The sequence below is a fragment of the Chiroxiphia lanceolata genome, chromosome 15, assembly GCF_009829145.1.
Source record: "Chiroxiphia lanceolata isolate bChiLan1 chromosome 15, bChiLan1.pri, whole genome shotgun sequence".
NCBI lineage: Eukaryota > Metazoa > Chordata > Aves > Passeriformes > Pipridae > Chiroxiphia > Chiroxiphia lanceolata.
Window position 1 is genome coordinate 2,910,273 of NC_045651.1, and position 17,183 is coordinate 2,927,455.

At 54.8% G+C, this 17,183-nt stretch overlaps 3 protein-coding genes across 3 annotated transcripts; all 3 read right to left on the reverse strand.

The window, feature by feature from the left end:
• Window positions 1-1,690: 1,690 nt before the first annotated feature.
• Window positions 1,691-4,219, reverse strand: LOC116794275 (protocadherin beta-15-like). The gene has a single exon (XM_032702820.1). The coding sequence runs from the start codon at window positions 4,211-4,213 to the stop codon at window positions 1,772-1,774; it is 2,442 nt and encodes an 813-aa protein (XP_032558711.1). The 5' UTR covers window positions 4,214-4,219; the 3' UTR covers window positions 1,691-1,771.
• Window positions 4,220-5,513: 1,294 nt separating this feature from the next.
• LOC116794274 (protocadherin beta-15-like) lies at window positions 5,514-10,792 on the reverse strand. Its single transcript, XM_032702819.1, has 2 exons — window positions 8,258-10,792; window positions 5,514-6,323 (listed from the first exon to the last, which is right to left on the reverse strand). The coding sequence occupies exon 1, from the start codon at window positions 10,784-10,786 to the stop codon at window positions 8,345-8,347; it is 2,442 nt and encodes an 813-aa protein (XP_032558710.1). The 5' UTR covers window positions 10,787-10,792; the 3' UTR covers window positions 5,514-6,323; window positions 8,258-8,344.
• Window positions 10,793-13,469: 2,677 nt separating this feature from the next.
• Window positions 13,470-16,029, reverse strand: LOC116794266 (protocadherin beta-15-like). Its single transcript, XM_032702812.1, has one exon. The coding sequence runs from the start codon at window positions 15,950-15,952 to the stop codon at window positions 13,511-13,513; it is 2,442 nt and encodes an 813-aa protein (XP_032558703.1). The 5' UTR covers window positions 15,953-16,029; the 3' UTR covers window positions 13,470-13,510.
• Window positions 16,030-17,183: the final 1,154 nt, after the last annotated feature.

Consider the following 17,183-nt stretch of genomic DNA (forward strand, 5'->3'; position numbering starts at 1 on the left):
CCCATTCTTAAAGCCTGTCAGAAATGGTTGAATGAGGTCTGAAACCTGCTACTGTCTGAGTGAAAGAGCTTTGGTTCCATTTATTCTGTTTGCTTCTTGGTTTTTAGTGGAACACAAGCATTCACTAACTTACAGCTTCCCAGAATTTGGTTAGGGCAATTGTGAATACAGATTTACTCTGCAGAAACCATTGCCACAGGCTGCAGCCTGCATCCCTTCCTATCACGAGGCTTGAAACCTCTGCCTGTGCAAACCCCGTGCTAGTTAAAGGAAAGTCTGTTGAACTGTTCTGCAGAGACAGACCCAGCATCGTTTGGTGTCACGTCCTCTGTGGGGACAGGGACACAAGGGAAAACCTGTAACTGCACGGGCACGACATTCAACCCTCTACCATCAGCATCACCACGCTCTAGACTCGTAGGGACCCACCCAACATAACCTCAATAAATGGACAAAACGAGAAAAAACCTCCCAGACTTTTGAAAAACCTTGACAGAGCTTTCCCGAATGAATGATTCTACAGAAGATTCTTCCACACAAGGAATTAAGGTACTCTCTTTATTTCACTCTTATACATTATTACAGTTTTTACACTCAGGAGTATCCCAGTTCAGAATGTTGCAGTTTAAAACTTCGGCACAACACAGACAGATGAGGCTTTCTGGATATTCCGTGCATCACATACATTATTAAAGGTATCAGTTACTATAGATGGGGTGACAGTCCTTCTTAAAAGGAGGAGGCAAAAAAATGCTCAAACTCATTTCAGGAAGTACAAGGAAAAAGGGTCTAAAGGAGAACGCAAATGCTCAAACACAGACCCAGAAAATTATGCTGGGAGAGCTTCCCAGTTCAATTCTGCTGAATTCAGGAACAAGACCAAACTCAAAGTCCCTTTCACAAGCTCATCTTAATTCAGGAAATGCTCTTCGAGGGACACGTGGAGTATTCATGCAATGCACCCAAAACCAATGAACAGGTTTTCACAGCTCTGTACAGTTACAGTCTACCCGTTTGTGCTGATGTATTGCAAGCAGACAGAACACCCAATCCCCTCTTATCGGCCAAAGTATAGATCCTATTGTGCATTTTACTGCTCTTCTCTGACACAAAGAAGATGAGACTGCTGTACTCAAAGGGTCAAGATACCCTCCTTGCCTGCTGAGCTGGAATTGCCTGCTTTGCAATGGTTGAGTGACAAGAATTCCCTGATCTGCCGGGCAACACCAGTGAGGATTAAGAAACACACAGTGGCTGTATTGACTGACTTAGTGACAAGAAATTAAAGCCCACAGAGCCCATATATATCAGACAGACACATCTGGAACCCAGGAAAGAAAGAGTGCTAGCACTAAGACAATACTCACAACATCCTAATTTTTCTGATCAGGGAAAAGGTCTTTTTGCATTCCAGCAAGGATGAGATTTCCCTGCCCAACTGTGCCATTCCCTTATACAAGAGAATAAGTGGAGTAGTGTCTTGTGTGACAGCAAGAGAGACAAGATCTTCTCTGGGACTGCTAATCCCATTTCTATAGCCTGTCAGAAATGGTTGAATCAGGACTGAAAACTTACTACTATCTGAGTGAAAGAGCTTTGGTCCCTTTCTCCTGTTTGCTTCTTGGTTGGAACACAAACATTCCCTGACCTAGAGTTTCTGAAGTTGGTTATGCCAATGGTAGATTTATTTTGGAGGAACCATTCCCAAAGGCTGCAGCCTACATCCCTTCCTACCACGAGGCATGAAGCCTCTGCCTGTGCTGACCCCGTGCTAGTTAAAGGACAGACGGTTGAACTGTTCTGCAGAGACAGTCCCAGCATCGTCCGGTGTCACGTCCTCTGTGGGGACAGGGACACAAGGGAAAACCTGTTCCTCACTGGGGCCCCCGGCCATGGTACAGGGCTGTGGTGTCAGGCTGGGCACGAAGGGCTTGAGGAACTTGAAGTCGCTGTTGGCCGAGCCCGTGGTGAGGCTGATCTCGTAGCAGTAGGGGTGGGGCAGGGTCCCTGCAGCAGCTGCCTCGGCCAGGCCGCTCGGCAAGTTGTCGGCCCCGTAAAGCACGTGGCCAGTCTTCAGCTCCTTTCTCTTGCACAGCCTGCGAGCCACGAAGGCTGCCGTGGAGCCGAGGAAGAGCAGGGAGACGAAGACCAAGGCGAGGATCAAGTAGGTGGTGAGGGAGCCGGGCTGGTCGTCGGTGGCCGGGCTGCTGTGCGGTTGGCGCAGGTCGGAGAAGTCCTTGAGCAGGAGTGCGCTGAGAGCGGCGGTGGCTGAGAGGGGTGGGCGGCCGTTGTCTCGCACCAGGACGACGAGCTTGTGCTTGACGCTGTCTCTGTCTGTCAGCGGCCTCCTGAGCCTGACCTCGCCGCTTTGGGCGGCCACGGCAAAGAGCCCGGGGTCGGTGGCCCTGAGCAGGTGGTAGGAGAGCCACGAGTTCTGCCCCGAGTCGGCATCGACGGCCACCACTTTGGAGACGAGGTAGCCCGCCTCAGCCGACACGGGCACCAGCTCGCTGGAGGCCGGGCCGCTGTCGTGCGCCGGGTACAGCACGAGCGGGGCGTTGTCGTTCTCGTCCAGCACCAGCAGGCGGACGGTGACGTTGGCTCGCAGGGGAGGAGAGCCCGCGTCAGAGGCGCTCACCACCACCTCGCTCTGCCTCAGCTGCTCGTAGTCCAGGGCTCGCAGCACAAACACCTGCCCGTTCTCCGAGTTCACCGACAGGCACGAGCACCAAGGCCGCTCCGCCGCTTGCCCCGCTGACAGCGAATAGCTCACCTTGGCGTTGAGCCCCAAGTCGGCATCTGCAGCGCTCACGGCTCCGACCAGCACGCCGGGGACATTGTTCTCCCGCACGTACATGGTGTACGAGGTCTGGCTGAAGACGGGGGCGTTGTCATTGACGTCCGAGATGGCCACGGTGAAGGTGTGGCTGCTCGTCAGAGGAGGGGAGCCCGCGTCTGCCGCTGTCACCGTCAGCATGTACTGAGCCGTCTCCTCGCGGTCCAGGGCACTCACGGTCACCAGCTCGTAGTAATTCTTATAGGCTGGGCGCAGGGAGAAGACCAGCTGATCGTTTAGGGCACACGAGACCTTGCCGTTGGCCCCGGCATCGCGGTCCCTGACAGTGAAGAGGGCAACGACCGTGCCGGGCGCTGAGTTCTCGGGGAGGGGACTGCTGAAGGAACTGACCTCCAGCTCCGGGGCATTGTCATTCACATCCAACACCTCCACCAACACCCTGCAGATTGCTGAAAGGCCCCCTCCATCTGTGGCCCTCACACTGAGTTCGTGAATCTCTGCTACTTCAAAGTCCAGAGGCTTTGTGAGTTTAATTTCACCCGTTATGGGATCAATCTCAAAGACTGAGTCCCTCGGGCTGACTACTTGTCTGAACTGGTAGGAGATTTCTCCATTAACTCCTGCATCCCTATCAGTTGCTAGCACAGTCAGAACCACAGAGCCTTTTGGTGCATTTTCCAAAACCTGCACATCATACACCTCCTGTGTGAAGACAGGAGCGTTGTCATTGACATCCAGAACTGTAATGTGAATTTGTGTGGTCCCAGTCCTGGGTGGAGAGCCCCCATCCACGGCAATGAGACTGAAATCCATCTCTGCCTGCTCTTCTCTGTCTAGCGGCTTTTCCAAAACAAGTTCAACAGACTTCTTGCCCCTAATCAGGTTCCCATAGGAGACACTAAAATACTCGTTCTCGGGAGAGATGCTGTATGCCTGAACGCTGTTGCTGCCAATATCAAGGTCCTGAGCAACCTCCAGAGGGAAACGAGAGCCAGGGTCACTCGTTTCAGGTATCTTAAAAGTGACTCTTTCCTCGGGGAAAACGGGCGAATGGTCATTGATGTCTTGCAGGGCCACCTCGACCCGAAAGAACTGCAGCGGGTCGGCCAGCAGCAGCTCGAAGGCGAGCGTGCAGGTGTGGGACTGGGCGCACAGCTGCTCCCGGTCGAGCCTGTCGGCCACGACGAGGCGGCCGCTGTCGCGGTCGAGGCGAAAGTGCTGCCGGCCGTCCTCGGGCAGCAGGCGGGCGCGGCGAGCCGAGAGCTGCGCCGGCGGCAGCGCCGCGTCCTGCGCCAGGTTGCCGACCAGGGAGCCGCTGTCCGCCTCCTCGGCCACGGAGTAGCGGATGGGCTGCGAGCGAGCGAGCGGCACGGACAGCAAAGCACACACACAAAGCACTTGCCTTGCCATCGCCATGGCCCTCCTCCGCCGGCGGCGGCGGCGGGGTCCAGTCTCCTTCTCGCGAATCTCTCCCGTAGTCCTCGCCGAAAGCGGCAGCGGTCGGATGGCTTCTTTCTCCCTCTGTATTCCGGTCGGTTCCGCAGCCCGGAGTGCGGGCGCGGTGTCCCAGGCTCGGCTGGCAGAGCCAGCGGTCGCTGCCGCAGGCGCTGCCCGCTCCGCCCGGCTCGGCTGTTGTGAGCTGGGCTGGGCTTGGCTGTGCTGAGCTGGGCTGGGTCGGGCTCGGCGGCGCCTTAGCCGAGACCACCACCCAGCGGTGCGCGCTGGGACTGCGCCCGCCGCCGCCCGCTGCCCGCGCTGCCGCTCGGCCCGGCCCACGGACACGCGCGCACACGCGCGGTGCCGCCGCTCGCCCGCGGCTGAGCCCGGGGCAGGACGCGCGCTCATCTAACCGGAGATTGATGTGCCCCGGGAGGATCGGGGTGAGTCATGTGAGAAAGCCACTTGACTCCGAGCGCACGGACAGCGCCGGAACCTGTCCCGTTTCTCCGCCCGCCCCGCTGCCCACAGTCCTCGGGAAACCGTGAGTCTCTGCTCCTGGCAGGGGAGTCCCCGCCTTTCGAGAAACGCAGCGGTAAAAGCAGCACAAGGCGTTTCCGGCCGCAGCGTGAGGCAGAACCTGAGCCCGGAAAGACTGAGCCGCCTTCCCAGAAGAGACCAACTGGCCCGGAGCCTCCGCAGTGGCAGCTCAGCACTAACTGCACGGGCACTGCATTGAACACACTATCGGTAACATCTCCAAGCACTGTATACATCTGCACTCGTCCAACATTACCTCAATAAATGGACAAAACGAGAAAAAAACCTCCCAGACTTTTGAAAAACCTTGACAGACCTTTTCCGAATGAATGATTCTACAAAGATTCTTCCACACCAGGAATTAAGGTACTCTATTTCACTCTTACACGTTATTACAGTTTTTACACTTAGGGCTATCCCAGTTTAGAATGTTAGAATTTAACTTCAGCACAACACGGACAGCGTGAGGCTTTCTGAATATTCCGTGCATCGCACACATTAGTAAAGGTATCAATTACTATAGATAGGGTGAGAGTCCTTTTTAAAAGGAATAGGCAAAAGAATGTTCAAACTCAGTTCAGGGAGTACAAAGAAAAAAGGTCCTAAAGGAGAATGCAAATGCTCTAACACAAACCCAGAAAGTTATGCTGGGACAGCTTCCCAGTTCACTTCTGCTGAATCCAGGAACAGCAATGTGGAGATCAAACTCAAAGTTCTTTTCACAAGCTCATCTTGGTTGTACCTTCAGAAAATGCTCTTTGAGGGACATTTGGAGTTTTCATGCAATGCACCCAAAGACAATGAACAGGTTTTCACAACTCGGTGCAGTTGTAGTCTATCCCAACACCGTTTGTGCTGCTGTACTGCCAGGAGACAGAACACCCAATCCCCTCTTATGGTCAAAAATATAGATCTTATTGTGTATTTTGCTGCTCTTCTCTGACACAAAGAACATGAGAGCTCTGTACTCAAAGGATCAAAATACCCTCCTTGCCTGCTGAGCTGGAATTGCCTGCTTTGCAATGGCTGAGTGACAGGAATTCCCTGATTCAACGGGCAACACCAGTGAACATTAGGAAACACACAGTGGCTGTGTTGACTGACACAGTGACAAGAAATCAAAGCCCACAGAGCCCATATATATCAGACAGAGACATCTGGAACCCATGAAAGGAAGAGCTTGGTGCTCACATGGCATTGTGACACAGCACTCACAATTTAATTACTTTCCTGAGCTGGGCAATGGTCATGGTGAATTTCAGAGAGGATGAGGTTTGTCTGTCTCATTTTCTGTGCCATACGATTACAGAACAGAATTAAAGGTCCACTGTCTTGCCTGACAGCAAGAGAGACAAGAGCTTAGCTGGGAGAGCCAAGTCCATTCTTAAAGGCTCTCAGGAATGGCCTTAATAGACCTGAAACATATGAATGTTTGAGTGAAAGAGCTCTGGTCCCTTCATTCTGTTTGCTTCTTGGTTTTTAGTGGAACAAAAGCATTCCCTGATTTACAATTTCCCGGAATGTGGTTATGCCAATTGCAAATACAGATTTCCTCTGCAGGAACCGTTCCAACAGGCTGGTAACTCAGAGAGGGACAATCAGAACTCAAGAAAGAAAGAGTCCTGTGTTGACACGACATTGTGATACTGCATTCAAAACTTTCCTGAGCTGTGAAAAGGTCTTGATGCACTTCAGCAAGGATGAGATTTGTGTGCCCAGCTGTGCCATTCTGTTACAGAAGAGTCTACGGTCTTATCTGACAGCAAGAGAGACAAGAGCTTAGCTGGGAGAGCTAACCCCATTCTTAAAGCCTGTCAGAAATGGCTGAATGAGGTCTGAAACCTGCTACTGTCTGAGTGAAAGAGCTTTGGTTCCATTTATTCTGTTTGCTTTTTGGTTTTTAGTGGAACACAAGCATTCACTAACTTACAGCTTCCCAGAATTTGGTTAGGGCAATTGTGAATACAGATTTACTCTGCAGAAACCATTCCCACAGGCTGCAGCCTGCATCCCTTCCTATCACGAGGCTTGAAACCTCTGCCTGTGCAAATCCCGTGCTAGTTAAAGGAAAGTCTGTTGAACTGTTCTGCAGAGACAGACCCAGCATCGTTTGGTGTCACGTCCTCTGTGGGGACAGGAACACAAGGGAAAACCTGTAACTGCACAGGCACGACATTCAACCCTCTATCATCAGCATCACCACGCTCTAGACTCGTAAGGACCCACCCAACATCACCTCAATAAATGGACAAAACGAGAAAAAAACCTCCCAGACTTTTGAAAAACCTTGAGAGACCTTTCCCGAATGAATGATTCTACAGAAGATTCTTCCATACAAGGAATTAAGGTACTCTCTTTATTGCACAATTACACATTATTACAGTTTTTACACTCAGGAGTATCCCAGTTCAGAATGTTGCAGTTTAAAACTTCAGCACAACACAGACAGCGTGAGGCTTTCTGGATATTCCGTGCATCACATACATTATTAAAGGTATCAGTTACTATAGATGGGGTGACAGTCCTTCTTAAAAGGAGGAGGCAAAAAAATGCTCTAACTCAGTTCAGGAAGTACAAGGAAAAAGGGTCTAAAGGAGAACGCAAATGCTCAAACACAAACCCAGAAAATTATGCTGGGAGACCTTCCCAGTTCAATTCTGCTGAATTCAGGAACAAGACCAAACTCAAAGTCCCTTTCACAAGCTCATCTTAATTCAGGAAATGCTCTTCGAGGGACACGTGGAGTATTCATACAACGCACCCAAAAACAATGAACAGGTTTTCACATCTCTGTACAGTTACAGTCTACCCGTTTGTGCCGATGTATTGCAAGCAGACAGAACACCCAATCCCCTCTTATCGGCCAAAGTATAGGTCCTATTGTGCATTTTACTGCTCTTCTCTGACACAAAAAAGATGAGACTGCTGTACTCAAAGGGTCAAGATACCCTCCTTGCCCGCTGAGCTGGAATTGCCTGCTTTGCAATGGTTGAGTGACAAGAATTCCCTGATCTGCCGGGCAACACCAGTGAGGATTAAGAAACACACAGTGGCTGTATTGACTGACTTAGTGACAAGAAATTAAAGCCCACAGAGCCCATATATATCAGACAGACACATCTGGAACCCAGGAAAGAAAGAGTGCTAGCACTAAGACAATACTCACAACATCCTAATTTTTCTGATCAGGGAAAAGGTCTTTTTGCATTCCAGCAAGGATGAGATTTCCCTGCCCAACTGTGCCATTCCCTTATACAAGAGAATAAGTGGAGTAGTGTCTTGTGTGACAGCAAGAGAGACAAGATCTTCTCTGGGACTGCTAATCCCATTTCTATAGCCTGTCAGAAATGGTTGAATCAGGACTGAAAACTTACTACTATCTGAGTGAAAGAGCTTTGGTCCCTTTCTCCTGTTTGCTTCTTGGTTGGAACACAAGCATTCCCTGACCTAGAGTTTCTGAAGTTGGTTATGCCAATGGTAGATTTATTTTGGAGGAACCATTCCCACAGGCTGCAGCCTACATCCCTTCCTACCACGAGGCATGAAGCCTCTGCCTGTGCTGACCCCGTGCTAGTTAAAGGACAGACGGTTGAACTGTTCTGCAGAGACAGTCCCAGCATCGTCCGGTGTCACGTCCTCTGTGGGGACAGGGACACAAGGGAAAACCTGTTCCTCACTGGGGCCCCCGGCCATGGCACAGGGCTGTGGTGTCAGGCTGGGCACGAAGGGCTTGAGGAACTTGAACTCACTGTTGGCCGAGCCCGTGGTGAGGCTGATCTCGTAGCAGTAGGGGTGGGGCAGGGTCCCTGCAGCAGCTGCCTCGGCCAGGCCGCTGGGCAAGTTGTCGGCCCCGTAAAGCACGTGGCCAGCCTTCAGCTCCTTTCTCTTGCACAGCCCGCGAGCCACGAAGGCTGCCGTGGAGCCGAGGAAGAGCAGGGAGACGAAGACCAAGGCGAGGATCAAGTAGGTGGTGAGGGAGCCGGGCTGGTCGTCGGTGGCCGGGCTGCTGTGCGGTTGGCGCAGGTCGGAGAAGTCCTTGAGCAGGAGTGCGCTGAGAGCGGCGGTGGCTGAGAGGGGCGGGCGGCCGTTGTCTCGCACCAGGACGACGAGCTTGTGCTTGACGCTGTCTCTGTCTGTCAGCGGCCTCCTGAGCCTGACCTCGCCGCTTTGGGCGGCCACGGCAAAGAGCCCGGGGTCGGTGGCCCTGAGCAGGTGGTAGGAGAGCCACGAGTTCTGCCCCGAGTCGGCATCGACGGCCACCACTTTGGAGACGAGGTAGCCCGCCTCAGCCGACACGGGCACCAGCTCGCTGGAGGCCGGGCCGCTGTCGTGCGCCGGGTACAGCACGAGCGGGGCGTTGTCGTTCTCGTCCAGCACCAGCAGGCGGACGGTGACGTTGGCTCGCAGGGGAGGAGAGCCCGCGTCAGAGGCGCTCACCACCACCTCGCTCTGCCTCAGCTGCTCGTAGTCCAGGCCTCGCAGCACAAACACCTGCCCGTTCTCCGAGTTCACCGACAGGCACGAGCACCAAGGCCGCTCCGCCGCTTGCCCCGCTGACAGCGAATAGCTCACCTTGGCGTTGAGCCCCACGTCGGCATCTGCAGCGCTCACGGCTCCAACCAGCACGCCGGGGACATTGTTCTCCCGCACGTACATGGTGTACGAGGTCTGGCTGAAGACGGGGGCGTTGTCGTTGACGTCCGAGATGGCCACGGTGAAGGTGTGGCTGCTCGTCAGAGGAGGGGAGCCCGCGTCTGCCGCTGTCACCGTCAGCATGTACTGAGCCGTCTCCTCGCGGTCCAGGGCACTCACGGTCACCAGCTCGTAGTAATTCTTATAGGCTGGGCGCAGGGAGAAGACGAGCTGATCGTCCAGGGCACACGAGACCTTGCCGTTGGCCCCGGCATCGCGGTCCCGGACAGTGAAGAGGGCAACGACCGTGCCGGGCGCTGAGTTCTCGGGGAGGGGACTGCTGAAGGAACTGACCTCCAGCTCCGGGGCATTGTCATTCACATCCAACACCTGCACCAACACCTTGCAGATTGCTGAAAGTCCTCCTCCATCTTTGGCCCTCACACTGAGTTCGTGAGTCTCTGCTACCTCAAAGTCCAGAGGCTTTGTGAGTTTAATTTCACCACTTGTGGAGTCAATCTCAAATGCTGAGTCACTCTGGCTGACTGCTTCGCTGAAGTGGTAGGAGATTTCTCCATAAACTCCCGCATCCTGATCTGTTGCCCACACATTCAGGACCACAGAGCCCTCTGGTGCGTTTTCCAAAACCTGCACTGTGTAACTATCCTGTGTGAAGACGGGAGCGTTGTCATTGACATCTAAAACGACAATATGGACTTGGGTGCTCCCACTTCTGGGAGGAGAGCCTCCATCCACAGCAATGAGACTGAAATGCATCTCTACCTGCTCCTCTCTATCTAGCGGTTTTTCCAATACAAGTTCAACATACTTGTAACCATTACTCCGACTTGCGAAGGAGACACTAAAGTAGTCATTCTCGGGAGAGATGTTGTATGTCTGAATGCTGTTGCTGCCAATATCAAGGTCCCGAGCAACCTCCAGAGGGAATCGTGAGCCCGGGTCGCTCTTTTCGGGGATTTCAAAAGTGACTCGTTCAGCAGGGAAAACGGGCGAATGGTCATTGATGTCTTGCAGGGCCACCTCGACCCGAAAGAACTGCAGCGGGTCGGCCAGCAGCAGCTCGAAGGCGAGCGTGCAGGTGTGGGACTGGGCGCACAGCTGCTCCCGGTCGAGCCTGTCGGCCACGACGAGGCGGCCGCTGTCGCGGTCGAGGCGAAAGTGCTGCCGGCCGTCCTCGGGCAGCAGGCGGGCGCGGCGAGCCGAGAGCTGCGCCGGCGGCAGCGCCGCGTCCTGCGCCAGGTTGCCGACCAGGGAGCCGCTGTCCGCCTCCTCGGCCACGGAGTAGCGGATGGGCTGCGAGCGAGCGAGCGGCACGGACAGCAAAGCACACACACAAAGCACTTGCCTTGCCATCGCCATGGCCCTCCTCCGCCGGCGGCGGCGGCGGTGTCCGATCTCCTTCTCGCGGATCTCTCGCGTAGTCCCCGCGAAAGCGGCAGCGGTCGGGTCGGTTCCCTTCTTCTCCCTCTCTATTCCGGTCGGTTCCGCAGCCCGGAGTGCGGGCGCGGTGTCCCAGGCTCGGCTGGCAGAGCCAGCGGTCGCTGCCGCAGGCGCTGCCCGCTCCGCCCGGCTCGGCTGTTGTGAGCTGGGCTGGGCTTGGCTGTGCTGAGCTGGGCTGGGTCGGGCTCGGCGGCGCCTTAGCCGAGACCACCACCCAGCGGTGCGCGCTGGGACTGCGCCCGCCGCCGCCCGCTGCCCGCGCTGCCGCTCGGCCCGGCCCACGGACACGCGCGCACACGCGCGGTGCCGCCGCTCGCCCGCGGCTGAGCCCGGGGCAGGACGCGCGGACATCAACTCGGGGATAAAAATGCCCAGGAGGATCGGGGTGAGCCCTGTGGGAATGCCACTTGACTCCCAGCGCAAGGACAGCGCCGGAACCTGCCCCGTTTCTCCGCGCTCCCCGCTGCCCACAGTCCTCAGGAAACCGTGAGTCTCTGCTCCTGGCAGGAGAGTCCGCGCCCTTCGAGAAACGCACCTGTAAAAGCCGCACAAGGCGTTTCCCACCTCAGCGTGAGGCAGAGGCTGAGCCCGAAAAGACTGAGCTGCCTTCCCCGAACAGACAAACCAGCCCGGAGCCTCCGCAGTGGCAGCACAGCGGTAACAGCACGGGCACGGCACTGAACACTCTACCATCAGCATCACCATGCTCTAGATACACATGGACCCACCCAACATTACCTCAAGAAATGGACAAAACGAGAAAAAAAATCTCCCAGACTCTTGATAAAACCTTGACAGAGCTTTCCCGAATGAATGATTCTACACAAGATTCTTCCACACAAGGAATTAAGGTACTTTCTTTATTTCACTCCTACACATTATTTCAGTTGTTACACTCAACTGTATCCTAGTTTAGAACGTTACAATTTAAAACTTCAGCACAACACAGACAGTGGGAGGCTTTCTGAATATTCCGTGCATCACACACATTATTAAAGGTATCAGTTACTATAGATAGAGTGGCAGTCCTTCTTAAAAGGAGCAGGTAAAAAAGTGCTCCAACTCAGTTCAGGGAGTACAAGGAGAAAGGACCTAAAGGAGAACACAAATCCTCTAACAAAACCCCAGAAAGTTATGGTGGGACAGCTTCCAAGTTCAATTTTGCTGAATTCAGGAACATCAATGAGAAGACCAAAATCAAAGTCCTTTTCACAAACTCATCACAATTCAGAAAATGCTCTTTGAAGGACACATGGAGTATTCATGCAATGCACCCAAAAACAGTGAACAGGTTTTAACGCCTCTGTACAGTTACAGTCTACCCCAACGCCATTTCTGCTGCTGTACTGCAAGGAGATAGAACACCCAATCCCCTCTTATCGGCCAAAATATAGATCTTATTGGGCGTTTTGCTGCTCTTCTCTGACACATAAAAGATGAGTGAGACCTCTGTACTCAAAGGATCAAAATACCCTCCTTACCTTTTGAGCTGGAATTGCCTGCTTTGCAATAGCTGAATGGCAGGAATTCCCTGATTCACCGAGCAACACCAGTGAAGATTAGGAAACACACAGGGGCTGTGTTGACTGGCATAGTGACAAGAAATCAAAGCCCACAGAGCCCATATATGTCAGACAGAAACATCCAGAACCCTTGAAAGGAAGAGCTTGGTGCTCACATGCAACTTGACACAGCAACGACAACTTCCTTATTTTCCTGAGCTGGGCAAAGATCATTGTGAGTTTCAGAGAGGATGAGGTTTGTCTGTCTCATTTTCTGTTCCATACTGCTATAGAACAGAATTAAAGGTCCCCAGTCTTGTCTGACAGCAGGAGAGAAAAGAGTTTAGCTGGGACTGCTAACCCCATTCTTAAAGCCTCGCAGAAATGGCCTTAACAGACTTGAAACACATGAATGTCTGAGTGAAAGAGCTCTGGCCCCCTTCATTCTGTTTCCTTCTTGGGTTTTAGTGGAACACAAGCATTCTCTGACTTATAATTTCCCGGAATTTGGTTATGCCAGTTGCAAATACAGATTTGCTCTGGAGGAACCATTCCCACAGGCTGGTATCTCAGACAGAGACATTCATAATTGAGGAAAGAAAGAGCCCTGTGCTGACAAGACAGTGTGACACTGTATTCACAACTTTCCTGAGCTGGGAAAAGGTCTTGATGCTTTTCAGGAAGGATGAGATTCGTGTGCCCAACTGTGCCATTCTGTTACAGAAGAGTCCACGGTCTTATCTGACAGCAAGAGAGACAAGAGCTTAGCTGGGAGTGGTAACCCCATTCTTAAAGCCTGTCAGAAATGGCTGAATGAGGTCTGAAACCTACTACTGTCAGAATGAAAGAGCTTTGGTACCCTTTACTCTGTTTGCTTCTTGGTTTTTAGTATAACATAAGCATTCCCTCACTTACAGTTTTTGGAAATTGGTTATGCCAATTGGGTGTACAGATTTACGTTGGAGGAACCATTGCCACAGGCTGCAGCCTGCATCCCCTCCTACCACAAGACACAATTCCTGGAGAATTGCTGGAGCCAATTACAAATACAGATTTACCTTGAAGGAACCATTCCCCCAGGCTACAGTCTTCATCCCTTCCTACCACGAGGCATGAAGCATCTGCCTGTGCCAACCCCGTGCTAGTTAAAGGAAAGACGGTTGAACTGTTCTGCAGAGACAGTCCCAGCATCGTCCGGTGTCACGTCCTCTGTGGGGACAGGGACACAAGGGAAAACCTGTTCCTCACTGGGGCCCCCGGCCATGGCACAGGGCTGTGGTGTCAGGCTGGGCACGAAGGGCTTGAGGAACTTGAAGTCGCTGTTGGCCGAGCCCGTGGTGAGGCTGATCTCGTAGCAGTAGGGGTGGGGCAGGGTCCCTGCAGCAGCTGCCTCGGCCAGGCCGCTGGGCAAGTTGTCGGCCCCGTAAAGCACGTGGCCAGCCTTCAGCTCCTTTCTCTTGCACAGCCCGCGAGCCACGAAGGCCGCCGTGGAGCCGAGGAAGAGCAGGGAGACGAAGACCAAGGCGAGGATCAAGTAGGTGGTGAGGGAGCCGGGCTGGTCGTCGGTGGCCGGGCTGCTGTGCGGTTGGCGCAGGTCGGAGAAGTCCTTGAGCAGGAGTGCGCTGAGAGCGGCGGTGGCTGAGAGGGGTGGGCGGCCGTTGTCTCGCACCAGGACAACGAGCTTGTGCTTGACGCTGTCTCTGTCTGTCAGCGGCCTCCTGAGCCTGACCTCGCCGCTTTGGGCGGCCACGGCAAAGAGCCCGGGGTCGGTGGCCCTGAGCAGGTGGTAGGAGAGCCACGAGTTCTGCCCCGAGTCGGCATCGACGGCCACCACTTTGGAGACGAGGTAGCCCGCCTCAGCCGACACGGGCACCAGCTCGCTGGAGGCCGGGCCGCTGTCGTGCGCCGGGTACAGCACGAGCGGGGCGTTGTCGTTCTCGTCCAGCACCAGCAGGCGGACGGTGACGTTGGCTCGCAGGGGAGGAGAGCCCGCGTCAGAGGCGCTCACCACCACCTCGCTCTGCCTCAGCTGCTCGTAGTCCAGGCCTCGCAGCACAAACACCTGCCCGTTCTCCGAGTTCACCGACAGGCACGAGCACCAAGGCCGCTCCGCCGCTTGCCCCGCTGACAGCGAATAGCTCACCTTGGCGTTGAGCCCCACGTCGGCATCTGCAGCGCTCACGGCTCCGACCAGCACGCCGGGGACATTGTTCTCCCGCACGTACATGGTGTACGAGGTCTGGTTGAAGACAGGGGCGTTGTCGTTGACGTCCGAGATGGCCACGGTGAAGGTGTGGCTGCTCGTCAGAGGAGGGGAGCCCGCGTCTGCCGCTGTCACCGTCAGCATGTACTGAGCCGTCTCCTCGCGGTCCAGGGCACTCACGGTCACCAGCTCGTAGTAATTCTTATAGGCTGGGCGCAGGGAGAAGACGAGCTGATCGTCCAGGGCACACGAGACCTTGCCGTTGGCCCCGGCATCGCGGTCCCGGACAGTGAAGAGGGCAACGACCGTGCCGGGCTCTGAGTTCTCGGGGAGGGGACTGCTGAAGGAACTGACCTCCAGCTCCGGGGCATTGTCATTCACATCCAACACCTCCACCAACACCTTGCAGATTGCTGAAAGGCCCCCCCCATCTGTGGCCCTCACACGGAGTTCATGATGCTCTGCTGCCTCAAAGTCCAGAGGCTTTGTGAGTTTAATTTCACCCGTTATGGGATCAATCTCAAATGCTGGGTCTTTCTGGTCCACTGCTTGCCTGAATTGATAGGAGATGTCTCCATTAATTCCTTCATCCTGATCGGTTGCCAGCACAGTCAGAACAACAGAGCCCTCTGGCATGTTTTCTAAAACCCGCGCACGGTACACCTCCTGTGTGAAGACTGGGGAGTTGTCATTCGCATCCAGAATTATAATGTGAATTTGTGTGGTCCCACTCCTGGGTGGAGAGCCCCCATCCACAGCAATGAGACTGAAATCCATCTCTGCCTGCTCCTCTCTGTCTAGAGGCTTTTCCAAAACAAGTTCAACATATTTGTCATCGTCACTCCGAGTGCCAGAAAAGACACTAAAGTACTGGTTCTCGGGAGAGATGCTGTATGCCTGAATGCTGTTGCTGCCAATATCGAGGTCTCGAGCAGCGTCCAGTGGGAAACGAGAGCCGGGGTCACTCGTTTCGGGAATCTTAAAAGCAACTCTATCCTCGGGAAAAACGGGCGAATGGTCATTGATGTCGTGCAGGGTCACCTCGACCCGAAAGAACTGCAGCGGGTCGGCCAGCAGCAGCTCGAAGGCGAGCGTGCAGGTGTGGGACTGGGCGCACAGCTGCTCCCGGTCGAGCCTGTCGGCCACGACGAGGCGGCCGCTGTCGCGGTCGAGGCGAAAGTGCTGCCGGCCGTCCTCGGGCAGCAGGCGGGCGCGGCGAGCCGAGAGCTGCGCCGGCGGCAGCGCCGCGTCCTGCGCCAGGTTGCCGACCAGGGAGCCGCTGTCCGCCTCCTCGGCCACGGAGTAGCGGATGGGCTGCGAGCGAGCGAGCGGCACGGACAGCAAAGCACACACACAAAGCACTTGCCTTGCCATCGCCATGGCCCTCCTCCGCCGGCGGCGGTGGTGGCGGCGGTGTCCGATCTCCTTCTCGCGGATCTCTCGCGTAGTCCCCGTTGAAAGCGGCAGCGGTCAATCGGGTGCCTTCCTTCCCTGTCAGGGGGTCGGTTCCGCAGCCCGGAGTGCGGGCGCGGTGTCCCAGGATCGGCTGGCAGAGCCAGCGGTCGCTGCCGAGGCGCTGCCCGCTCCGCCCGGCTCGGCTGTTGTGAGCTGGGCTGGGCTTGGCTGTGCTGAGCTGGGCTGGGTCGGGCTCGGCGGCGCCTTAGCCGAGACCACCACCCAGCGGTGCGCGCTGGGACTGCGCCCGCCGCCGCCCGCTGCCCGCGCTGCCGCTCGGCCCGGCCCACGGACACGCGCGCACACGCGCGGTGCCGCCGCTCGCCCGCGGCTGAGCCCGGGGCAGGACGCGCGCCCATGGAAGCGGGGATAAAAATGCCCAGGAGGATCGGGGTGAGCCCTGTGGGAATGCCACTTGACTCCGAGCGCACGGACAGCGCCACAATCTGTCCCGCTTCTGTCCGCCCTCCCCGCTGCCCACAGTCCTCGGGAAACCGTGAGTCTCTGCTCCTGGCAGGAGAGTCCGCGCCTTTCGAGAAACGGACCTGTAAAAGTCGCTCAAGGCGTTTCCCACCGCAGCATAAGGCAGAGGCTGAGCTCGGAGGGATTGAGCCGCCTTCCCCGAACAGAAAAACCGACCCGGAGCCTCCGCAGTGGCAGCGCAGCGGTAACAGCACGGGCACGGCGTTCAACACACTATCGGCAGCATCGCCTCGCTCTAGACACACATTGACCCACCCATCATCATCTCAATAAATGGACAAAACGAGAAAAAACCTCCCAGACTTTTGAAAAACCTTGACAGAACTTTTCTGAATGAATGATTCCAAAAAAGATTCTTCCACACAAGGAATTAATTTATTTCACTCTTACACATTATTACAGTTTTTACACTCAAGGGTATCCCAGTTTAGAATGTTGCAATTTAAAACTTCAGCACAACACAGACAGGGTGAGGCTTCCTGGATATTCCGTGCATCACACACATTAATAAAGGTATCAGTTACTATAGATAGGGTGACAGTCCTTTTTAAAAGGAATAGGCAAAAAAATGCTCTAACTCAGTTTAGGGAGTACAAAGAAAAAGGGGCCAAAAGGAGAACGCAAATGATCTAACAAAACCCAGGAAGTTATGCTGGGACAGCTTCCCAGTTCA

Excerpts from the sequence above, each read along its gene's own strand:
- LOC116794275 (XM_032702820.1), bottom strand. The coding sequence starts at position 4,213 with ATGGCGATGGCAAGGCAAGTGCTTTGTGTGTGTGCTTTGCTGTCCGTG.
- LOC116794266 (XM_032702812.1), bottom strand. The coding sequence starts at position 15,952 with ATGGCGATGGCAAGGCAAGTGCTTTGTGTGTGTGCTTTGCTGTCCGTG.
- LOC116794274 (XM_032702819.1), bottom strand. The coding sequence starts at position 10,786 with ATGGCGATGGCAAGGCAAGTGCTTTGTGTGTGTGCTTTGCTGTCCGTG.